The following is a 25,586-nucleotide window of genomic DNA, read 5'->3' on the forward strand; positions in this document are numbered from 1 at the left end:
ACCCCAAATCTTAAAATGCCAATCAGCAAAGACCACCTCCTAGAATGGAGGCCACTGGCCCACACCAGCTGATACAAAGCGTTCCGGTGTGTTCCACAGGGGCTACCCATTCATTCCTCTCTGGACAGAACCATATTGTCCATGTAAGCCTGACGTTTGGGGGAAAGGGGAAAAGAGGTGCAGAGACAGAAAGATTTGGCTGACGGTCCGCCCCTCCCATGCTCATTCCAGCTGAGCTCCTTTGTTAAGAACAGCACACCCATGCTCCATCTCCATATTTTCAGCTGTTGAGAAAATTGTTTCCACATCACTGAAGCAGCTGCTGATAAATATAGAAAGCTGGTGATTGGCACTGGAATTATCACCAAAGTCAGAAAGAGGTGAATATGGGGCAGCGTCAAGGAAATCCATCCCACTAGCAAAGGACAAAGCATTACCAAACGTGAGAAAAGAAAAGGTCAACAGCAGCCTTCAGCACTCCACCCCCAGCCTTTCGTTCTCGACACGAGGAGTCAAGTCAAACCAACATCCATGTACAGGCCTGACTCCGCATGTCTATCACTCTGTTCGAAGGCAATATAAACATCCCCGGTAACAGGGACCTGCCTGTCTCCTTTAATATACATATATATATATATTTTTTGCATAGAGCCATGGATACGTGGGCTTCCAAATTATTTAAGCTGAAGAAAGTGACAAATGGCCCTCGGGAAGGAAACTTTTCCTAACTTGGAAAAGTTAGGAAAGATGTCATCAGTTGGGCGGCACTTAGGGTCCATCAGCCTGAATACCTACGCTTTCCTTGAGAACTATTTCTGCTTCCTAGAATTTCCCATCTGGGAAGAGTAAGGGCCACAAAGATGTTCTCTTCTATGAAGCTGCCTCTCTGGAGAAGAAGGCTGAAGACCTGGAACTCTGGAAAAAGGCCCATGTGGTTACTAAATTCCCATTCATCCCCATCTTCTCAGGCCTGCACGCTCCCCTCCTACCTAGAGCCATGAATGAAGGAGGAAATCACCCGTCAGAGTAGCTACCCTGCTGGGATCAAAGCTACCAGAATACGAAATGAGACTTTTCCTAGCATCGTGGAATTTGGGGCTATGGTCTGAGAGCCTGAGATAGTGCTGCATATTCAATCTCCCAAAGAAGGGCGCTGGGACTACCCTTGCCAGATTTACTGAAAGAGAGTAGAATCCACTTGTCACTCTCAGCCACTACTGCCCACCTACCTCGGAGATCAGAAATTGAAACGGTACAGAGAGGAGTCAGCAGGGAGCCGTCCACACAGCGGGGGCATGGTGGTGTTCCCTTCCCTGTGTGAAGGGATCAGAGGACCCTGAGAGGAGAGAGCTAGGCCTCCTGCTCCCTACTTAGATGTTTAGTAAATGGGGACCCTCAGGCTCTAGGGCTGTCCAGGGATCCCAGAGAAGCTTGACATTAGATTCCCGGGACACATCGAGTAGAGTGTCCTAGAGCTGGGAAGCTTTCATGGACCGGAAGTCTGGAGCCTGCTGAATCTGGAAGATCTGCAACACAGAAAGCTGCTGGAGGCCCCTTGGCCGGCAGGTTAAGGGGAAGACAGAAGTGGGAATGGTGTGCACTTCCACTGTCTGGCTCACTGGGGATGCAGCTGGGTCCTGTGACTGGTACCCATGCCCGAGTATCCTGCATGAACACCTGAGAAAGGGGCCTGGCTATGAGGAGACCAGGTGGGAGCAGGGCCTGATGCTGGGAAGGGGAGAGCAGATTTACAACAGCAGGGCCACCAGAAACTGCTTGCTTTTGTCAAGGAATTCAAAATGTGCCCCATAAAAAAAAAAGCAGCCTGTTTTAGCTAAAAGAGAAGCCCATTGATGACAGTTACACCTTTTCCCTTCTACCTTGAATCCCCTCCTCCTGGCCCGGACCCCCGAGGGGCCACAAGCTGGATAGGAAGGGAGTAAAGAAAGGATCCAAGAAGAGGCCTGGCCCCCTCCTCACTGCAGGTCTCCAGTTTGGGCTGGGCCTGAGCTGGGAACAGGGTCCAGGTCTGAAGCAGACGTGAGGATAAAGTGTTCAGCTAGACTGGACTTTTAAGAGCTGTAGTCACCAGAGAGCTATGGGATCCACCTAAGATAATATTAAGGGTAGGAAAGGGAGCTTTGAAAGAGGATAATAAAAGCAGCAACAGGAGAGAATAAGATTCTTCCTCGTTTTGGCCCATTTTATACATTGATTGTCCTCCAATTCTACACACCAAGTGCAATGAAAGGCTTCGGAGGCAAGGAAACCTGGTGTCCAGTTCCAGCGCTGACATTGAACCAAGGGACCGTGGGCAAGCTGGGCAGCACCTGGAATTCAGTTTCCCCATCTGTGAAATGCGCAGGTTAACAACCCCCACCTTCCGGGGCTGTTATGCAGACTGGAGAGAACGTGTGAAATCACTAAGGCGAGTATCAGGCACGCAGTAAACACTCAGCGTCTGTCTGCTCCTCTCACGGTTGTAACAATCTCATACAACACACATTTCCTCTCCTCTCACACGTCACCACGGCCCACTGTCAGCCTCTAGGGAGAGCATTTTGCTTTTCCTGGTTCCATAATCATGATCATCCTCAGAAGAATGTCATTATTATTGTTACTACTCTGCTTTTAACTTTTGAAAGGTCTCGCACTCCCCTTGTCTCAGTCCACTCTTCAGGCTCCTGCTAAGCTGGAAGGGCAGTGATTACTTGTGTTCTACAGGTCACAGACCACTTGAGGGCCAGGGAGACCCTGAAGACCATTTGATGGAAATGCCTCCTTTTATACTTGGGAACTAAGGCCCAGGGTGGACCACCAGGCTGTGCATGAGCCACGCGGATCAACAGTGTCCAGTTAACTGCAGAGTGGGAAGCTACTGTGCTCAGGTGCACTTGAACCCAGTCCGCTACAGCTTCTGGGCTTCCATGCGTTTAAAACCTCTACTCTTGGGCTCGCTTCCCTGGTTATTGGCTCTTCCACTGGTCAAAGGGCAAAAACAGCCGTGATGGAACTCGGGCACAAGGCTCAGTGGAGGGTAAAGCTATAAAGTTAGAGAGTTATTGTGAAAATAATGTAAATCATAAAAGGCACCAGAGAGGGACTTTCCCTTTTTAATTGATGCTTTCTGAGATACTAAGATGTTAAAAGAAAATGTCCGTAGAGATTTTTGAATCAGTTGAGCATTTTCTTCCTTTACTGGAAAATTTTAAAAATTCAGAATTAAAAAAAAATCAGGTTTCAGTACTAAAATTGTTGTCCACAGAAGTTCCAGAAAGTTCAAGCTTTCCCTGAAATCCTTTTTTATAAATAACAATAAAAAGGAAAATCTATTTGTCATCAACAAAGATTAGCACATAAGTTCATAGCTATACACGCAAATGAAAAATAAATAGAAATGAATTCATTTCAGATTTAGGTTGTTATTAATAGAAAGTGGAGTAAGACTTTGGAGACCCTATGAAATATTCAAGTGGTGTCCTTTTAATAGACTATTAACTCAAGGCACTTGATGCCTGGCTAGGACTCAATCTAGGGAGCTTGAAGGAAGGCAAAAAACAAATTTCCATTCCACGGTTTGGCTAACTCGAGGTCCTGTATGTAATGACATCATATCTCGTCCTTCAACTGTTTCAAGAGGACCTGGATTGTGCATTATCTTGTGTGATAAAATGGTGAAGCTAGAACGCTAGAGAACAGATGCTCCATCCAAGAGAGAGAGAAAGCAGGGACACAGGGGGCGTGACCTGAACGTGGGTCAGAGTCCCTTAGGGTGACAAGCTGCCTTACATGCAAGCCTTCAACACCTGTCAGATTAACCTCAGACACACGGATCCCTCCCTGGGGACTGCTGTTTGGGGGCACACAGTAGTGGCCCACTTTCTACAGGACAGACGTTCTTGTCTGCTAGCGTTTGCATTGCCCCACAGGTTAGATGCCCCCTGTCACACTGCACTGACTGAGTGCACCCATGTGACCAGCCTGGCCTTTTTTGTGGGCCCTTCAGTTTGCAACCTATGGATTAAAGAAAAATCCATAAGAATTGGCCTCGAATTTTAACCTCTTTAAGGTATAAAGGATTTGGGTATTTAAAAACCTTTCCTTGGCCAAGAGACCACATCATGGAGTAGTGATAAGAACGCCGATCTAACCCGTGGATCTGGTTGAATGTTGACTTTCTCTCACCTCCACGTGGGCTCTTCAGTGTTGTCAGCTCCAAAGCAGACACGTGTGAGTTCACAAACACTGCCTGGCCACAGTCCATTTTTTAAAAAGGAACTTTAAACCAAGCCACTGAAATAAGCCCACAGATTTCTTTTTTGGCATGCCTTGGCCAATACCCAGGTGTGGGGTCACCATAAGAAGAGACAAGAAAATAAAACCAGAAAGAAAGAATAGGTAGAGGACAAAAAGGATGTGAAACTGCTAATACGTTAGGCTAAGCGCTTTCCAAGAGTTAGTCTTTAAAGGGACTTTTTTTAACTTCTGAAATCTGATGCTGCTATTAGCCAAAAAAGCAGTATGACATCACAAGACAAATACTGGGGACGGGGGCAGGAGGAGGGGTCAGAACATTCTGGCAGATGCTGTAGTTGCCACTCTGTGGCCAAAGGGGTCTCCATACTACCAACAATTCATCTCTCAGATTCACGAACAGCGGCCCAGAATCTTTCTAAGAGGTTTATGGGTTGCTGACTATGTAACCTTGAACCAGACTTTCCAGAATCACCTCGGGCCCTGTGCTTAAGTCAGTTGCTCCCTTTGCTGTCCTGATGGTCACGATGCAGGCGCTGCACAGCCAGGGCGGCCTCTGACCTGCTATTTTAAGGCAGGTTCTTGTTGTCTTTGGAACACAAACACTGCACAACAACAGGTCTGCATGGGCTACGACAGCAAGAGGTGACCAGCCTTCCCCAGGGCGGTGCAGGGGCGGCCCGGCCACGGCCGTGTCCCGAGTCCTCTATCATTTCACGTGTGGCAAAGAGCCGACCTTTCCTCCTTTTCAAGACTGTCCATGTACTCACAGAATTTCAGTTAAGTGGACATCCTGCCTATTTACAGAATTTTGGTTACTTTGGTCATGATTTTTTATAAGTGTAGACCATGCACACATCGGAAATGTCCAGTTCTGATCCCTAAACCAGTGCTCACAAAATTCTGTTGGGAGGATTAGGGATTTTCAAGGTTAAGACGCTCTCCCCTTTAGCCAGGATTGGTGTGTTTTTCTTCCCCCTGTTCACAATTAGAATCTGAATGGGAACTGAAAAGGAGCCAAGCCTTTCCTCTCTTCCTAATTGATTATGAAGTTATTAAGCAGGAATCCCCATGGCTAATGCTGCTAGGCATGTGGGCGAACATCAAAGAATTAGACTTGGTACCCACCCAAAAGCATTAGAATTGATCGCCTGAGGCTCCGCTAGCTGCCCTTGGAGGATGGCTTTGCCTGGCCCACCAACGCGGCAGCACCAAGGCGTGAAGGCAGCAGCTTCTGCTGGTGGACCGAGGGAGGCTTGCTTGGAGCAGGGTGAAGGATACGGGCAACTTACACAGAGTAAAGATGCCACGTATTGAGAATATACATTTATGGAGCAGAACGTATACTTTAAAAAGGATGTTGAAAACTGGTTAGGAGCTAAGAACTTCAGTATCTGCTTAAAGACAGTATCTACTGCCTTGCAAACGAATCTCTTAATCAGCATCTTTTCCATTTCCCTGAATGACAAATGAAAATAATAACAAGCCTGTATTTCACTGGGATGCAATGGAGAGTCTTTGATGGGAAATGAAAAGTATTGGTGTAAAACCTTAACACTCTTTTGTCACCTGCTCTGATTTTCAGGTTCCAAGTCCTACCAAAGGAACTCTGAGTGTGTTCACACGGATGAGTTCAGAACTATGATTAAAAGAAGAGGCTAGTGGATGGAATAAACCGTTATCTCAGTAAGTACACTCACAACTTCAAAATGCCCAGCTAACAGTTTTGAAAGCCCAGCTGGTGGACAGACCCAGAGGATCGTTGCCTTGCTGGCTCTTCCCCTGCACGCTCGGTCTGCATTTGTCCACTGTGGTTGCTCAGCATCATTTCTGATGATGCACACATCCCAGGGATTGTCCCGAGATTAGAAGTGGGATTCTCTTTTGACTACAAATGCCACCAGGACAGCAAGAGGAAGATGGGAAGCTATGAAAACAAAGCCAAGCACCACCCAATCACGAGATGCCCTCAGAAAAGCCTAAGGTCTCAAAGTGGCTTCAAGGATACTGATTTTCAACCTGCGTGGGTGACAAGTTCCCCCGTAACCTCAATGGGCGAGGTGGTCTTGCCAGGGGGCTTCTCCCAGGACAGGGCAAGCGACCATCCACATAGCACATGGCTCGTCCAGCACTTCTCCGTGGGCTTGGAGCACTTCTCCTTTCTGCATATAATGTGTAATCCAGACACCCCTCGCAAACATTGTTCCATGCCTGAGCCACCCCTCAAAAGGGCAATTGTTACACATACTTCTGCAGGAAGACTGTACCACTGAGTCCTAAACTCAAAGCCTGAGTCCTGAGCCCTTTTGATCTGTTTCTGGACAGTGTTTGGAAAAGTTGGGGCAAGACTTCCGCCAGTAGGCTGTGCTGACGTGGTCCCCTACTCAATCTATGGCCGCAGCAGAGCAGGAAGACGGACGTAAAGAGGAAGGAAGAGTGGGAGAGCGAGCAAACAAGGGGGGAAGAAAGAAGGGTGCCCCAGATAAAGGCTGCTACCTGCAGTCCCCCAGTGGGCATTCAGTGGCACCCACGCCTCAACCCGGCACTCTGTGAACACCAGGGGACACGGGCCAAGCAGCTCCAGGTTCAGAAAACTGGGGGCCACTGCCTTTAAGATTTGGAACAGTCCTCAGCAAACCTTTCTTAACACTGTGCCAAAACCCCCAAACAGAGACTGAAACAAACACTTGTACAAGCATGTTTGCAGCGGTGCTGTTCACCAAATGATGGAAATGAACTAAATGTCGATGAACAGATGAACGGATGAACTGTGGTCTATCTGTACAATGGAATATTATTCAGCAATGAAAAAGGAAGGCCATACAGATAAACACCACAACCTGGATGAACCTAGAGAACATGACACTGCATGGAAGATGCCAGAAATAAAAAGCCACATATGTATGATTCCATCTATAGGATGCATCCAGAATAGGTAAATACATAGAAAGCAGGCTGGTAGTTGTCAGGGCTGGGAAGGAGAGGGAGTGGATGCTTAGTGGGTACGGGGCTTTCTTTGGGGGGATGAAAGTGCTTTGGAACAAGGCAGAGGTGGTGGTCGTACATGCATTATGAATGCACTAAAATGTTCACTTTAAAGTGGTTTTATGTTAGGTGAACTTTACCTCAACTTTAAAAAAACTGCAACGTTCTTGTTCTTGCACTGATTTCCCTAATTTAGTTGTGAACTTTAACCGAGTGAAGGGTTTCATAATTAATCTTTAACTGGCTACTGTCACCCAGCATACCCGGCTCTTGCCAAAGAGGAAATCAGGCTTGATTTCTGCATCAGTTTCTCAGATTCGGTGGTCATTAGCAAGCATCAGCTCATTCACTCTATTCCAAAGATAGGAAGAAGGAAAGAAGGGGGAGCATGTCAGTTTTGCATGCTCATCATGTGACCGGTCACCTAATATGAATGTGGCTGAAGGTCATAGCAAGGGCAAACTGCCCCGAAACCTCAGTCTGGAAAGAATGGGCCTTTTGTTTTGTAAAATTCACATTATGTTATTTAGTACTTTGGTTTTAAATAGGTAATACATACATGTGGTTACAAGTTTTTTTTTTCATATAGTAAAAATAATTTCCTTTCCTTCCTGTCTCCTAGCCACTTCTTTCCTCCCTGCTGGAGAGAAGTACAAACAGCAATTTCTCAGCATCCTTCTGGGACACTCAATAGCAATATCCAACTACAGGTATGCACAGCAGTCCTGCAAGCAGCTAAATCTTTACTGCCACTGAAAAATTAAAAGTGAACTGGGGAATGATGGCTGTTCCAATTGTTAAAATTCTAGTTTCGCTGATAAGTTATTAGAAGGTGTGGGCCTCCATACGAAGAGGCATTTCTAATGAGACAAAATAGCAAATAACAAAATACCATTAACTTTTCATCTGCTGATAACACTTCTGAGAAAACTGATGCTCTGGGATCTTGATGTCTGGCTTGTAATTGGTATGGATTTCGGTCTGAAAAATCTGAATATAAATGTTCCTTTTGCAATATAACTTGTCTGTTTGCAATAAACCTCTGCCTACCATATAATTGCTTTTATTTTTATTGTATTTTCCCCATTACCACTTATCCCCCCTACTCTGTAAACTCTAAACCTCACTCCGACCTAGCAGGACAATATTGGAGCTGCCACGCCAGGGGCTGGCACCCTCAATGCCCAGAGAGGTGAGGTCTCCCTCCAATGTCATACTCAGAGGTGGGGAAATACATTCCCTGACATTTCTGCTTTAAAGAAAAAACTTGTGATTCTGTCACCGACAAATTTATCTGAAGCAGTAACCAGCTTCCCTTTTATGACACAAGGGGAAAAGCTTATAAATAAGATAGAGAAAAATAAAAGTTGAAGCATGCCATTCCACCTTTCCTCTCACATTGTCTGTCTCTGTGTAATGTGACAAGACCACAGAAGGGACCATCATTCAGGTGGTGGTCGGACCCCCACATCCCGGAGCTGGGAGCTGGGGTCGACGTCCTCACGGCTTTGCGGGGATGGCATCGGTTCGCTGGCTAAATGAACATTTGTGCACTTGCTGAGTGCGCAGTGCTATTCAAAAGAAACAGAGCCCTTGTCACGGAGCAGTTCGTAGTCTGGTCAAAGCAATAAACACTCACAGCACTAACCCGTGGGCACAACTGCTGCACTGGGAATGCAGGGCGCGGCCTTGGCCCTGTCGCAGGGGGGCCTCTGCAGATTCAAGGCTTTCGGCCTTTGTGGGTCACTCAAAATAATACATGATTTTTGACAAGGAGACGTGTGAGCAAAATGCGCCAGGAAGAATTTGCGTAGAATTGTATACACTTCTATAGCACTTCAAGCAAAGTCCAGAAGAATGTGCACCAAAATGTTGATTGAGGTGAACTTTGGTGATGACAGTTCAGGGATTTTTACATCCTCCTTTGCACTTTTCTGTAATCTTTGTATTGTTCTTTGACAATAAACACTTAAACGTGTTTAAGAAGAGAAGACCGTCATTAGCCATGTTGAGATGGCTTTGACTCAGCTTCCAGAACATTGGTCTAGAGCTCTATGTGCCGGACACATGTGCTTGTACAAGAGAGAAGACAACAGGGTCTTCACATTCAGTGAGTTCATTGTCTTGGTGGTGGAGGTGGGCACCTTGAAATGATTAAAATTCAGTATGTCCATAGCTGTCTATTAAGTGTGTAACAAAGGATTGGGTTGGTGTTTGGAACATAGCAGGTGCCCACAGAAATGTGTGCTGAATGTGCAAACAGCATCCATCTTCTTTCACTGATGTGCTCTTTCACTCATCTTCCTCATCTGTTCTCCCTGACCTCAATCGCTGATGATCACTAATTTGCACACTGTGATCACCATCACCACCTTCATCTTCCTAGAACATTGTTTTCATCTGGTCACCCTCTAAAAACCGTCCCCAGCAGCTCGACATTGCCAAACTCCTCGGGGCCTCCTGAGACCCAGCCCCGTCACCCTCTCTCCAATTTCACTTCTCAGGACATGGAATAACAAAGCTGTTGGGGTCTCCCCCTGCACTGCTTTTCCAAGTATCCTCTCCTCCCATGCAGTGTCTCACTTAATTCTCAAACCAGCCCTTGGAAGTAACTATTTTCCAACTTTTAGATGAGGACATTGAGGTGGTGAGACTTCGAACACCTTGCCCGAGGCTGCATGGCTAATGAGGGAGGACTAGGACTTGACCCTGGCACTCTGAAAGGTAGAGCCCAGAATCTAAACCACTGTACCATCCCTCTCCCTTCATTCCTTTCTGATTCTAAATATCTCCAAGCTCAAGTTCTGGTCTTGTAACTTCCTTAGAGAACCAGGGCTAATACACAGATGGGCTTACTATATGTGCATCTATATACAGATGTGCCTCACCCATTGAGAAGAAACTATTATTGTTTCCCATTTACAGACAAAGAACCAGGAGCACAGAGAGATTGAGTTCTTCCCAGCCTGGAAGTGGGAGAAGTGGAACTAGAACCAGCCACCAACCTATCCGGATCACATGCACACTCTTTAGTTGGCCCCTGCCCACCCCCCTCTGCCATCCTGACCTACAGGAAGACTGTGGCTAAAGAAGGGGGGGATCACTCTGTTTTGGGACACCCTGCCATCAAATATATCATGTAAGTCAAACTCCAGCCATCCATGGCTGGTGGATGTGTTCAGACCATCATTGGCTTTTATATTGGCAGAAAATCAAGCCATGAGCAGATAGAGACAGCTACGATCAATGGGAGAGTGAAAAGAGCAGAGTCACAAAAAGTAGGGACTGTCCACGGAAAAATTTGGAAATCAGTGCCTGAGCAGTAAGTTATTGTTTTATAAGTATACAGCATGCATTTACTCACTTAGCCCTACAAGGTAGGTACCTATCGCCACCCCATTTCGCAGATGAGGAAGTAGAGGATGGAATGGGAAAGAGACTGCCAGCCAGCGGCAGAGCTGGGACCCGACCCAGGCGGTCAGACGCCGGCATCGGATCATTAATACTTCACCTGTTTATCGTTAGGAGCCTTGGCAGACAAGTCAGTCCCACTCAACCAGCAAATGATTTTTTTTGAGAGACCATGAAGGTAAAAGAAAAATGACCTTGTAAATATTAAAAGCTTTGCATCAACTAGAAAAGTAAAACAAGTGAAAAATTCTTCCTCCCCTTTGAACACAGGCACGTGAGTATCTGAAATGATTGACATTCATGCCGATACCTGCAGGAGTTCCAAAGGCAGTAAGAATGATGGCAGTGCCTTCCAGGGCGGGGAGCGAGAAGAAGGCAGGTTTGGAGGTACTGAGCTGTGGGTGTGCCTTGCGTCAATCCACCCAACCCACGCACAATCAGGCGCTAGTCAGACACCCTTTGAAATGGAAAGGGTGATTGTAGACTGCAGCCCACTCCTGCTCAGGTGCCTGAAATAGACAGAAGTCACGTAGGAAATGACAATCCAAACCCGATTCCCCACGCTCCAGGTTGCCACACACAGAGACTCCCCCTCACACGGCTTCTTAACCCGTGGGAATCCAGTCCCTCGCTCAAGGGCAAATACATGGAGAAAGGAGTGGAATTAAGCTTTAGAGGAGTGTATGCAACCTTCTGGTAGAGTGTAATGTCTCCTGAACATACATTTTATTTCCAAAGTATGGATCAGCTAGACATAAGCAATTTGAAAAAAATAAAAAACTTAAAAAATTTTATTCATTAATTTTTAGAGAGAGAAGGGAAGGAAGAGGGAAGCATAGATCTCTTATTCCACCCACCCACACACTCCTTGGTTGCTCCTTGTCTGTGCCCTGACCAGAGATCGAACTCACAGCCTTGGTGTGTGAGGATGACGCTCTAAACAACTTGGCTACCCAGCCAGGGCCTCTGATTTTTTTTATTAATAGTTAAAGCAATCTAATTATGTTCATTACAACCCTGTAAGGTAACTTACTATCATCTCCATGTTACAAAATGGCTATTGCTTATTGAATACAAATTGCATTAGAAAGCAAGTTTTAATCAATCCAGGGGCAATTATCCTCAATTGCAGTTGTTTGTTTCCATGAAAAACTTCCTGATGGTTTCCACTCACCGAACCTTGCTCCAGCAGGGAGGCAACTGCGGCAGCTAGAAAGTGCACAGCCCTCGGAGGCAGGACAAGTGGAACTGCGCAGCCCAGTCAGGTCACTGCTCCGAGGCTCGGAACTTCCAACTTCGAAAACCAGAGAGCGATATCTCCATTGTCAAATCAGTGTCAGGGACAGTAATGGCACCTGGAGGCAGACAGCTGGGGTTTGTGTCCCAGCTCTAGCTACCTCTCAGTGTCTGTGTAAACTCGTGCAAATCATCTAACCTCTGTGACCTTTTGTTTCTTCATCTGTGAAAAGGGGAGAGTTTTCATACCGACGCAGAGCAATGAGGTTTAAGTGTGTTGAAAATTTTAGACCAGTCACCCAGTGCCTGCTACACAGCGACTACTATGTGAACATACTGTTCACTATGTGAACAGTGAACAGAGGGGAGGGGGAGGGGGTCACGGGGTGGGGAGAAGGGTCTTCAAGGAACATGTATAAAGGACACATGGACAAAGCCAAAGAGGGGGAGGAGCCCGGGTGGGAGTTAGAGATGGGTGGTGTGGGGGGAGGGGGGAGGGGAAAATAGAGACCACTGTACTTGAACAACAACAAACAATTGGAACCCCAAAAAATTTAAATAAAATAAAACTATTAAAGGGGGGAAAGAAAATAAAATAGATGTAAAGGTTAGAAGAATGATTGTAAGGTGGAAGGAAGCACAGATCTGAGTGCCCGAGACATTGCTGGCACTTCAGTGGGAGTTGCCTCTCCGTAAGAGCCACGCAGACACGGCAGCTCCTGAGCTGGAGACTTGGAAACCACGCCTCGGTCTGGGAAGCTCGAACAGAGACTATTTCGTACAAATCACTTGGCTTCTGCCCGCCTCTCCTCACTTCTTCTCTCCCTCTCATGCTGTCTTCACTGGCTATTCAGTGATTATGGAAAACTGGCCACAGTATGTGACATAAAAGTGTGTTCCTTTTTCAAAGAACATTTCAAAGAAAAAGAGGACCGGGCTCTCTGTTCTCTCTCATCAGCTCTGTGAACATGATCAATAAAGAGTTTCATTTATTTAGCTTTTATTCAGAAAGCTTTGCCAAGTTAAATATTAAAAAAAAAAAAGAATCAAAGTCACATCAGGACAGTTTTAAAACACTGCACAAAGCAGTTCTTCAAGAATTACCAATAACGGCCGAATATTTTCTGATTATGTTCCACTGAATTTCAGACACTCGCTCAGACTCCTTTGCTCGAGTGTCCGTGCGCCTGTGTCGTCTGGGTGTTTTGCATGTGCACACCCACACTGCCGAGCTCTCTTTTTAGCAGATGCCCACACCCACAGGCCCCATAAATTCTATTTGAGTGCTCACCTAAATAGACAAGGACTTGTCGAAAATAACAATGAACTGATCAAGGCAGTTGCAGGGAGCAAGGGAGAAAATATGGTTTGTGCTAACAATATGCTCGCAAGTAATAAGTACTACATCTGCCATTAGAGATTCAGTGAATTGGAGTATGATACATTTTTACAGTTACAATTTTTATTTCTTTTTAATTTACATAACCTGTATGCCATATAAAAGCACAAAAAGTGTTTAATAAAAATAGGAATAACCATTCTGGTAGAGCTGTGGCTAGGAAACAGGTTCCCAAATTGCATGGATGGAGAGGACTGGAAACCTTTAAACATATCCTACTTTTGCCCTGGTGGGTGTGGCTCAGTTGACTGAGTGCTGGCCTGCAAACAGAAAGGTCACTGGTTCAGTTCCCTTGCATGTCAGAGCACGTGCCTGGGTTGAGGGCCAGGTCCCCAGTTGGGGGTATGCAAGAGGCAACCACACATTAATGTTTCTGTCCTTCTTTCTCCCCCCCTTCTCCTCTCTCTAAAAATAAATAAATAAAATCCTAAAAAAAATAAACAAACAGTGCAGGTTGATTTGCCTGCCAGTTCTTAAAAAAAGAAATCCCACTTTTGTTTCCTAATCCAAACGATGAGGAATATTAGATGAAACAATAGACAGAGCTCCAAACCAGGAGCCCAGAGGCCTGCCCCTAGCCCGGCCTTACGTCTGGGTACTGGAGTCTGCCCGCGGGCCTCAACTTCCCCACCCATCAAGAAAGATCGGTGGACTGAAGGACTCCGCAGAATCTGAGGACACAGCCACTCCTCTCGCAGGCGGAGGGCACGATGCTGTCACCCTCTCCTGGCCCAGCCTGCTTGGGGCAGAGTAGGTGAGGACAGTGATGGACTGGAAACCCTACTGAGCATCTAAGAGCACAGCACTTTTCAGCCATCGTCCTACCCAGGCCACTGTTATTCGTCAGCAGGGCATAGACATCCTTGTGCTAAGGGCCCGGTTTTATTGAATAACGTGCCCTAACATTTATTTTCTTCTTCCCTCCCCATGGTGAAAATCCAATTTCTATGCAAATGCTTCAGTCAGAACATTCCTATTTATAACAGGCATCAGGATTCTTCTGCTTTAACAGGAAGATTTGGAATCACCGTTACAAACTGCGCAGAATTCCTCCGCAGCAGAAGTAGCTTGTCTCGTTCTCATGGGCTCAGACCAGCAGGGCATAATTTTTTCCCCCCAGGTCTCCCAAGAACTGGCAAAATCCACCAAAACCAAAGCAAACCCCTTGCCCACTCCCTAAACCCCGGGAAAGAGATGGAGGTCAAGTGTCCTTGTTTGATGCCCAGAGTCCAGGATACATCTCACTTGAAGGTTAACTGACCTGCTCACTGTTATTTCCTGAGAAAAGATAGTGCAATGGACCACTACCCTTCTATTTGGGGGAGGCTGGCTTTCTCTGACTCCCGCGGGTCAGACAAGCCCTGCATGAAGAATGAATGACAAATGCCACCACCACATAGCGTGGTCCTGCTTTTTCCAGCGAGCTCCCCAGTGTCACCTTGACTGAGCCCCATAAATGCGGCCCCTTTGGCCTTCCTCCTCCTGCTTTAATTTTCTCCACATGTTAGATATGTTTGTGGGTGCATTTCTCATCTATCTGCTGCCACCAGAAAGTAAGTTTCTTGAGGATGCTGACTGGGTGCTGCCCACGCCTGTGTTGCTGGTATGAACAACGCACATTGTAGGTACTCAGCACATTATCGCTCCAAAGGCTCAGGGTCAGAACCCTTCCCAGTGAATAAAGACTATTTAAGGGTAAGAAAGAAAAAAGAATCCGTTAAGGGAAAGTATAGATCATCTCATGTGTCCTAGGCACAGTGGGGACAGTTTTTAACACACAGAGATAGCAATCACATTGCCACCAGATGCTCTCACATCTCAGCCTCCATGACTGGAGACAGAATTTCTAATGTGAAGTTTTTATAACTCTTTGTCCCTCATTTACTGTCAAGAGGCACAGTTTAGTGTCCAATTCTATTTGTCTTTTTGCAGTAAGGGAGATGTTCTTTACTGCATGGGTTTTAATCAAGGCTGCATGTTTTATAACTAGAGATGCCCTGGATAGCATTACTCTTGGCTTCAGCTAACTGAGTTTCACAGAAAGGAAGGCACCTGCCTAAGCCACCCAGGGGCCGTGAGGAGCTCACGTCAACAGGGAGCCGGGCACTTACTGCTGGAGCAGGAGGCTTCCTTAGGGCTGGACGACATCGGCTGGGCACAGAGGTGACAAAGGCAGTCTCTCCCATTGAACGTGACGCGGTCTCCAGGTGGGAAGGGGCGCCTGGAGACAGAAAGACATTGCTCTGTGGTTATTCCAGCAATTTCATTCCAGTTCCTTATTCCTCCGGCCTGCTGCCCTCCAGTGCCAATTCACTTCTTGGAGGAGCACCAGCCAAAACATCTGAAATGCCACCTTCCCCAGGCCAGCCCGATGGCTACGGTCCAAGCAAACAAACGTGCCTCAGCTTGGGAAGGGAGAACGCACGGCTTCCACGGGCACCCGCAGAGTAAAAGGGGGTGGTTCTCCTCTCCTCACTAGCGGGGGGTGTTCAGATGAGTCCCTCACGGAGCACACACAGTAAAATTTTCCGTTTTCCGAACGGAAAGTCCTTCATGAAGAAACATTTTAAATGCCACAAATTCCTATTCAGGCTTAAGGCCCGTCCCAAGAGAACCAGTTACGGGTCAAGTGTTAACTCGTTCAGTTCCCAAGACCTATGTGATAAATTATGCTGAATGAGACTTAGTTGGGGACATCTGAATGGGTGACCTGAACAGAGTGCTGGGGGAGACCCAGACTCTTACGGAGAAAAATGACAACGCTATAGATATATGTGCTTAAAAATTACTATGAGCTTCTCTTCAGAAAGAGAAATTCCTTTCACATGAGATGTTCACTAGTAACAGTGCATTTTGCAAAAGATACTGCCGTCTATGTGTACGTTATCAGTTTCTTCTCCAGTTCAGCAGGTAGATAACATTTTTAAGAAGTCGTTAATTAATAGCCATATGAGTTTCCATGCCTACTTACTTGCACTTGGGCGATTTGCCAATAATCTTTGCAAACCTGAGTTTTCAAATGCGTGATTGTGTCGGTTGGAAATGGGAAACTCGTGAGCAAAGTACCCCACACCTCTGAGTCAGAGCGGTTCTTTAGGTCGGACACAGTCAGCTTCCTGACCCGAGTTTTACTTCCATAGCTGCTACTCCCCCTTATGTTGCCCTTCGGCTGCCCTGCAGTGGTAATTAACTATGATCCACATACAGGAAGTAACAACGGACTAAAGGCAGCTCCATCAATGCGGTTGGCGCTAGGCATGGAGGAGAGTTGTAAATGCTCGGAGCCCTAGATCTTAGAAATGCTGGGCGGAGGCGCTGCAGTGTTCCTTTCATTGTTCAGATGAGGCCCAGAGAGGCCCGGTGACTTGCCTGGATTGATCAGCTAGGGAGGCCAGCCCACCAGCAGCTGCAGGTCGTGCCCACCAGCTCAGAACATGCTGTCTTTAATAATCAGAGTCCCACCCTGCTGGATGCCAGCAGGACTGCAGGATCCCACTCGATAAACCTGAGTGAGCCCCCAGACTGCTCGGTGAGGAGGGCATCAGAGCTGAGGGCCCACAGCACAAGCACAGGTTCATTGCCACTGTCAGGGCCGGGAGCTGGGTGAGGCCAGTGATGCACCTAGAACACAGCACTTAAGGAGGCCCCGACCCTCAGGAGCTGACCCTGCACTGCACAACCCTCACTGTGGGCGCCCCTTTAAATTGTGCCTCCAGGAGCCTCACTTGCCTCACCCTAGTCCAGCCCCTGACTCTAATCTAAGATTATATATTTAAACTTGGATCCTGTACAGACCTACTACACACCCAGCCGGAGTCCAGTTCTCATCACAGGACCAGGTCTTCTGGACTTTAAGTTTTATCATTTCATACATGACCCTGTTCAGGTACTTTCCCCCTTCCCTATGTCCTCTGCCCATGGGGGTTCACTGTGTTCTGTTATCTGCATGTTTGTAATAGAAACAGAACTGGAAGTAGTGTGAGAAACCTGAGTTCAAATCCCAGCCTTGCAACGTTAGGCTGGGAAAGTCCCTTAACCTCTGAGACTCAGAGTCACTCATTAACAGGAATACCAATTCCTGATTCACAGGATTGCTGGGGGGGTGAAATGAATTACACCCTGTGTGCACACATTTGCAGACTCAGGTAGAAATGCTGTCACTCAGCAGTAGCAGCAGCAATAGTGAGCACCTCTCTGCTGTCTCAAGTGCCCAAAGATGTGGTTATTGTTAATAAATGTCCATCCATCCTTACCAACCAAAACGAGGATGTGTCAGGGCCAGGATCAGGAGGGCTGTTCGAGTTTATCTGGACCAGGGCCTTCCACCCTGGCTGGGTCGCATCATACCGGGGAACCCTCCAAAAACAGCTAAATCAGCATGAGAGGGGTTTTGTTTTGTTTTGTTTTTGGAAGACTAGAAATGGATATTTTTAAAGAGATGCTCCATAAGGAGACTGCAACGATCATCTGGGTTTGGTGAATCACTCACATCCAGCACAGCCTCTCATGTCACAGACGAGGCAACCGCCTTGGAAAAGTTCATTCACACAAGTCTCAGGTCAGCCTGGGAGGCAGGGCTGGAGCTAGGGGCTCCTGAACGCCAGCCCTGGGCTGCCACTCAGACTGTGGGCTGCCATCTGGAAAGGGAGGGGCCAAGAGGACAGTTTGCCTTTGATTAAATATACAACAATTTTCAGTTCATTAATCAAAAAATTTTAGTTAACGATTTTTAAAAAATGTATTGAGAAATGGGCTACTCATTATAAAATTATTAAAATAATTTTATTATATTTCATCTGAATCTTATTATGATTCATCTATCAGTATTATCTTGCTAATTAATTACATACAATTAAATTTACCTCCCTAGAGTCTACATCTTTCTGGCTCACACATGTGAAATGCTGAGAAACAAAACAAAACACCTTCTCTGCACGGTGGATTTTAGAAAGTGTAGCAACATGGAACAGCATCACCACTGTCCCGACACTCCCAGGACTGTCCAATCAGAACAGGTCAGCAGAGCGGCTGACCCTGGTTGTGAATCTCATCACTACAGAAGTCAAATCCCCCTTATGTTCCACGATGGGCCGCACTCACAGCAACACGACAAAAGCACAGTTCCCCACTCACACGTCACAGTTCCCTGGTGTCTGACAGGTTGTTTTCGCCGAGCTGGTCTGCGAGGAGATTCCCTTGGAGACAAGAAATGAGCTGGGAGCAGGTGTCCACAAACTTTTCTCCCAAAATACCAGCTCATGGATATTTGTTTAAACTTTGTGGATCCTATGGCTTTTGTCACAACTACTCGACTCTGTCACTGTAGTTTGAAAGCAGCCATGGACCATTCATAAATGGGTGTGGCCGTGTTCCCATCAAACTTCATTTACAAAAACAGGTCTCAGGTCTCACCCGGAGCATAGTTTGCCCACTCTTGCTGTAGAGTAAATGAGACTACTTCACAGACATGCATGTGCACACCCACACACGCACGCACAAGAACGTCTACTTCCAAACAAGTCTTATCTTTCGAATCAGTTATGTCGTCTCCTCCCAGTGTTTCACTGCTCAAAAGGGTCTGAGACCCAGAGGGCTCGCAGGCTGGGTTTCAAGCTACTCAGAATGAGTCCTATTATTTAGTAGAGGGCATCATAAATTACCTTTTTTGACCAAGACAGATAATATGGTAGAAAAATTAAGAATTTTAAGGACACATCAGGAAGGGTATTTTAAGACCAAGCACAGCTGGAGGCTCAAGGTGTGCACGCTGAGCTGCGGCAGCAGAACCCTGCGCTCCTCTGCCAGGAGTCCCTCACTTACTTGCAGATGGTACAAGCAAAGCAGTTGGGATGGTAGGTCTTGCCCAGGGCAGTCACCACCTCTCCTTCCACGAACTCCCCACAGCCGTGGCAGCGCGTCCCGTACATCCTCTGGTAATCCAGCGTGCACAGGTATTCCCCGTTCTTTATGAAGAAGCCGCCCTGTGCCAGGTCGCAGCCGCACACTGTGGAGAGACAAGTTCACATCTGGTCACCGTCTGCCCAGCTGCTGGGGCAGTTGCCCTCTGTGTGCTGTTCACTTACTCTGTGATCTCAGTGGTTTGGGCTTAGGGGTGGGGACTGACACAAAGAGCTATTTATTATTGGGCTCTGATCTCTCTCTTGCCTCCCTCCCCTTCTTGTTTCCTATCCTTTGGGAGCTATGCAATATCTCATACCAGTAAAATCCATTGGCCAGGTCTCAATGGCTTTCGTGTTATGTCTGAGATTCAGAGATAATCAAACAGTCTTTGATGGAAAGATACCCTTGGTTCATGCTGTCTCAGCTACGAACAAAGCTGTCCCTGGCAGTGCTGTTTAGGAAAGGAACCCACTGCTTGCCCACACAACTGCTTTGTTTGAGCCAAGATTGTTACTAGGCTGAGTAATAAATTCCCACTCCACGAAAAGCAGTAGCGAAAACGTCCAACATCTATTTTTTCACACTCTGGAAATACTTTCCCATAGCTTTCTCTTTGTGCAGTAAATAGGAGAAGCCAATTATTTATCTCTTACAGAACGTGAGATAATCAAAAGGAACAGTCAAAAGAGGAAAGAAAACAGAACGTGCCGAAGATAAAACCACTGTTCGGGACCCCGGTTCATGCAAAGGGGATGCTTTGCTGCGTCTGGACTTAGGTGCCTCTTTCAAGCCTGTGCAGCTGTGGATTACACAGACGGGGCAGAGAAGCAGGCCTAGGACGCCAGGCGCTAGGTCTGGTCAACGTGTTCAGACAAGACCAGAGGAGGCAGCAGGAACTTGTCCAAAAGCAAAGCCTGAGAGTCAAGTTGTCTGCTGCCAAAGGACTGGGAAGCAACAGCCAAAGCTGGGAACCTCCGATCTTAACCCCTCAAATGCCAAGGCTGTGGGATGCCCATATGATTAAGGGCCTTAGGCCAAGAATCCAGGATTCTTCTTGATTATTCCTGCAAGCAGCTGAGACAGACACTAGTTGGGGTATGAAGCAGGTGAGTTCAGTCACTACGCTGTTTGCCTAAGGACCTACTAGAACTCTTCCAGGATTCCTCCTGTTCCCATGACTCACTAACACATGTAAATGAACTAGTGTTGATCACAGTAAGATCCTGGCTGAAGGAACTACTTTCCCACCCTCAGCGATCAGTGTTTACTAATTGCAAGCTTTTTTTAATCCTCACCACCTGAGGACATTTTTTCATTGCCTTGACAGAGAGAGAGAGAAAACATCGATATGAGAGGGAAATTGGTTGCCTCTTGGTTGGGAATCAAGTCCACAGCTTGGGTGTGTGCCCTGACCAGGAATCAAACCTGCAACCTTTTGGTCTATGGCACAATGCTCCAACCACCTGGGCCACCACACCGGCCAGAGCACTGATTGCAAACTCTTAAAGACAGTCAAGGTGACACAGAACCTACCAACAAGCTTTCCACTGTGGATTCATCAGTCTTTGTTCAGATCAACACCTTGCAGCTATGACGTCCTTCTTTGCAATTCACAATCAGTTAACCCAAGATGAGGGCCTGAGTCCATCACACCCGCACAGGACCATCCTATGAACACTGCTGTGATCGCGTTACCTGAAAACAGCGCATGGCCCACCTGCCGCCTTCTCTAACCTGCTGGCGTCCCTGCTGTCCTCACACCTGCTTCCTCCTCACCTAATGGGTCCCGTGGGTTGAGGGAGCTCGCAGAGGGAAGGACCTCCTCCTGACTGCAGATTCCTTCCACAGCAGTGCGCACCACCCTGGGGGGAGGGGCGTGACGCAGAATACCCTAGGGATTTTTCTTTAATACTCTTCTATGTGCATATCTTATTTTCCCTCAAGATGACAAAGCACTTTCTGGGCAAGAGTCCTCCTCTTCGCTTCTTTTGATTCCTCTTCAGGAACCTTCAACTGTGTTATCTAAGGAAATACTAGGAATGCACTTTTTGAATCAAGTTGAATCGAGCCTCGAACTTGACAGGTTCCCCTGGATTTCAACCTTTGGTGGCATCAGTAGTTAGGATGACTCATCCAAACTCTGGCGTTTCTCAAAGTCATGAGAGGTACAAAGAATAATGCATTGGGACTACTAGCGATTCCCTTTAACCTCCCCTCTAACCAGCTCGGGTAAGTTTAAAAATGCACAGGTCCTTTGGAAAAAGATCTGGCAGCAACTGGGTGGTCTCTATGCTAAGACAGATTTACTGAGACAGCTTCAGAACAACTTCTAAAGTTTTAGAGACTTCTTGTACTTGCTGCTTCCTCAGGGCACCTCTGCACAGCCTTTTTAGTTCACATGGCTTTATGAAACTGGCCTGAACGCGATCAGTGCTTTCAATGTAGTTTTGAACAACACAAGAATTTTAACTGGGGGCCAGGAGCCTTAGGCGGGTCCTTTCCTCCATTTTTAGAGCAAGCGCTGGTTTTGGGGTCAGGCCCTCTGCCAGCTTGTTAGCCCATCACAGGCAAAAGGAGTCCTTCTGAACTCGCTCTGGGGAAGTGGAGGCCTCACAGGGGTGTAACCTGGGTTATTCCTGCTTGTATCCATGATAAGGGCCAGGCACTCTAGAAGGGCTACTTGCCCCACAGCCAGGTCACAACCCTGCTCCACTCTGCCTGGGCTAGCACCATCCCGCCGCCTCCCAGCCCCCACGCACTGCAGCTGGGCGTGGGGCAAGAACTCTGAAGGCGTGAAACTCTGACGCGCTCCCTGGTACATTGGCATGGCGGCCACCAAACACTTCCCATCCTGGTCCTCCAGCCTTGACTTACGACTAAACTTTGAAAGTGTTGTATTTCATCTATGATGTTACTTGATTTATTTTCTCAAAACTTTTCTTCATAAAAAAAAATACAAAGGTAGACTATGACATAGTGTCTTCCCAAACCATCAAAAATCCCACTGCCGCGGAGGGCGTCACTGAATCAGCCTTTACTCGGAAAAGCCAGAGCAGCATGTTTAAGAGAATCGAGTACTAGACGCTGCAGCCCAGAGCTCAAAATAGCCGAGCAGAGACTCACAAACAATAGCGTGAGGGGGCAGCTTCCCACCAGAAATAACTATTTGCTAATGCATCGTCCTGGAAGCAAACACCAACCCTCAAAAGAACATATTGAAATAGTTTTCCACATTAACTTCTAAATGTCCATAAAAATCAACGATCTTTTCTGGGAAAGAAGACACTTAGAAGCCCAACCAGATGGCAAAAATGGGCCCCCGAAGCCAGGCTCGTATTGAATTCTGAGTTTGAATTTACAATAGTAAGTGAAGAGCGTTGGTTGGAAGGGAATCATTTTGGTGCCTTTTTTATTAATAAAATCTTTGACTATGTACTAAGTGTGTTTTTAACACTAGTAAAGCTTCATGTGCAAACAATGTTAATTATAACCAGCTAAAACAGCAAAGATATCACCCAGAATCATATTTCTCAGTATACCTGTGTTTTTTTTGTTGTTGTTTTTGGGGGGGTTTTTTGCCTTCTAAGATCTGACCCACAACACAAACACAAGCGTTAAAGTCCTCCATGCTGGCACAGGGTACTGCAGTAATGGAGTACCAGGCACAGGGGCACAAGGGAGAACTTGGCCCTGCGCCCTGGGACCTTGCCTACCCCAGGCAAGCCAATCTGAGACGAGTGCACGTGTTTGCGTTTTGGGCCCATAGGTAAATTTCGTTAAGATCCATATTCTCTCCAATCCCCTTCCCCTTTGCAGCCCACAGCGAGGTCTGGGTCATGCATCTTTGCCTTTTCTGGACTTCCAGGCACCACGGAGACAGGCTCCGTGAGAGAGAGCTTCATGGGCGTCTATAAGCTGAGCCTGGAGAAAACAGAGGAAGGCACCAATGCATTGCTATTTTTAATCAGAAACCACACAAAGCAGTTAGCGGGGGCGTCCACTCACTGTCCTACTGGGCTCTCCTGCCCAACCTCCCCTGCACCCTCCAAGTAAGAGACCCCTTTCATCAGGTGGGTCCCCTGCTCCACTCTGCCAAAGAACGGCTTTGACTTGCATTCAAGGCCCCGTGTCTTCCAAAAGTTTTTGTCACCCTTCCTGAACACGATCGCTTTACTCCTGTCACCCTGACCCTCCCCACCCGTCCCACTCCACTGCCGGACAGACACCTCCTCTCACCTGCTGCCGACGCCAACCCCACCCAGCCTCCCTGGCTTCACTCAGGTTTGGCCTCCTGATGAAACGGACAGTTTCCTCCCATTCCCCCAGCTCCGATGCGATGCCTCGGGGCTGGGAACAATTACTGACATTGGACTCATATTTCATAGATGCTATCTTATATCACACCTTATACAGCCACTGATTTTCTCCTCGTCTCAATGCAAGTTTATTAAAGGCAGAGGCAACTTCTTATGCTGCTTTGTATCTTCCACAATAGTTACAGAGATGGCAAGTTTTTGTCCCTTTCTCCAGATCCCATGTTGCTTTAAATCAGGCCGGCATCTGGACAGTGTGGGTGGAGCCAACCAAGTTCCTTTGGCACAGCACAAGGAAAGGGCATTTCAGCATGACTTTGAACCAGTAATCCTGTCTTTGCTTCTGAAAGCACCTGATTGGCATCCAGGTAGTGGTGCCAAGGTGGTAACTCCACCCACTCCCAACTTCTCCAGTGTTTTAAGAGTGAACGTCCTTAGCTATTGCAACCGACTGCAACTCAACTCAGGAGACCTTTTTAGTGCACAGGTGCTATGCAGTGTGGGGTCAATGCTCTACTTTGTGTTTTAACAAAACTGAGAAGGCCCTGACCACAGAGCAGAAGAATGAGGCTGGTTAAGCGCTCTATGGAAAGAAACTAGATTGGGATCACAGGGTGGCAACAGGAATAATTAAAGCACTGAGTGAGAACACACTTTTAAAAAAGTAGATGGAATTGGGATTACAGCAAAGAAGAGGTAGGGGAACAAAAATGTTCAAATGTATGGTGGGTTAGTTTAAGGAAATCAATAATCAGCTCTTTTCCATCTAAAGAGGAGAAAATGAGGAAAAGTTTACATGTACCAAGAGATGTAGGTTAGATAAACTTACTTACAGGCATAATCATAGAGATGATAGAAATGAGGAGAGTCTCCTGGGAGAGGCTGTGCCAATTCTATGGTTAGGAAATATTTATCATATAATAAATGGCTTTTCTATCCAGGATGGCAAGTGTGTTTACCCTTTTGGACATGCACAGTGGGATAATGTTACTTTTCTGGCCTATATATTTAGGTCAAATCACAGGATGATATCACAATGAGAAGAACATCAAATTCATCATTTTACCACTTTCTGAAGTTCCATTTTGGAAGTGAGATATCAACATAAAGAGTTAGCTCTTACAGCATGTAAATCAGATGATACAATTTTACTTTTAAAAAATATCTAAATGCAGAAAACCCTTAATCTGTACATGCAACCTCCAATTTCCATCCATTTTATTCCATAAAGATCTGTGCATTTTAGAAGTGCACATGGAATGACCGTGACCTGGTAAACCTCTCACAGACCCTGAGATGGCAAAATGGACAGACTGGGTGTTTTCCCCAAACCCCCTCCCAGAGCCCAGGCTTTAAAGAATAATGTTTAAAAATGTATTGCAATTCATTGACAGTAGAAGTTGCAACCTGGATTTTCTAATAGTTTTAGATAAACGCTCTAAAAATCATTTTAATGTTCATGGGTGCTCTTGATGGATTCGAACATTACAGAGGCCAAGGGACTTTTACAACCTACCCCAAGGTAACATTTTCTACACCCCCCAGCACACAGTTAATTAAGACTCCCGCTGCCACGTGGCCACGGTCTCTACTAAGACACGGCTCCCTGTGAGGACTTCCGGTCCAGCGCTACCTTGAGGGAAGAGTGTACATGATCTGATTATTAAAAACTTCCATAGACACCCAATGTTCAAAGTCTTTTTAAAGCTATGTGGCTATAAATAACATATAACACTTGTTCCATTTTTGAAAAGGTATCAAGTTACTAACATTAAAGTTTAAAAAGCCATCTTTTAAATGACAATGGAACCTCATGGTAGAAACCATGGCTGGTAGAAACCTGCTTGCCCAAGTAAAGGCCAGCTTCGCTCTGGCCACACACACCCCTACCTCCACCATCTACCACCCTTTGGCAAGGCGGCCCCGACCCCAGACCACAGCCAGTGCGCTGCCCCTTTGCAGCCGTGGGAGGCTTAGGAAGCTCTCTGGGGCACCTGTGCTTCATCACATCCTGTCCCCTCCGTGGCAACACTCCCCGACCACAGAGCTCCAGGTGGTCTCTGCAGCCTCTGACCCCTGACCTGCAC

The 25,586-nt window shown here is 46.7% G+C and overlaps 1 protein-coding gene across 15 annotated transcripts in view; it reads right to left on the minus strand.

Annotated features, from left to right (window-relative positions):
- Positions 1–25,586, minus strand: part of ABLIM1 (actin binding LIM protein 1) — a 262,998-nt gene that overhangs the window by 95,139 nt on the left and 142,273 nt on the right. For all 15 annotated transcript variants that reach the window (XM_053668634.1, XM_053668628.1, XM_053668627.1 and 12 more), the window contains exons 3-4: positions 19,106–19,289; positions 15,397–15,506 (exon numbers count right to left, since the gene is read on the minus strand). In XM_053668634.1, coding sequence (XP_053524609.1) covers positions 15,397–15,506; positions 19,106–19,289 — 294 coding nt within the window. The remainder of the gene's footprint in view (positions 1–15,396; positions 15,507–19,105; positions 19,290–25,586) is intronic.

This window comes from Artibeus jamaicensis, unplaced genomic scaffold (assembly GCF_021234435.1).
Source record: "Artibeus jamaicensis isolate MK-2021 breed Jamaican fruit bat unplaced genomic scaffold, CSHL_Jam_final contig_490, whole genome shotgun sequence".
NCBI classification, from domain to species: domain Eukaryota; kingdom Metazoa; phylum Chordata; class Mammalia; order Chiroptera; family Phyllostomidae; genus Artibeus; species Artibeus jamaicensis.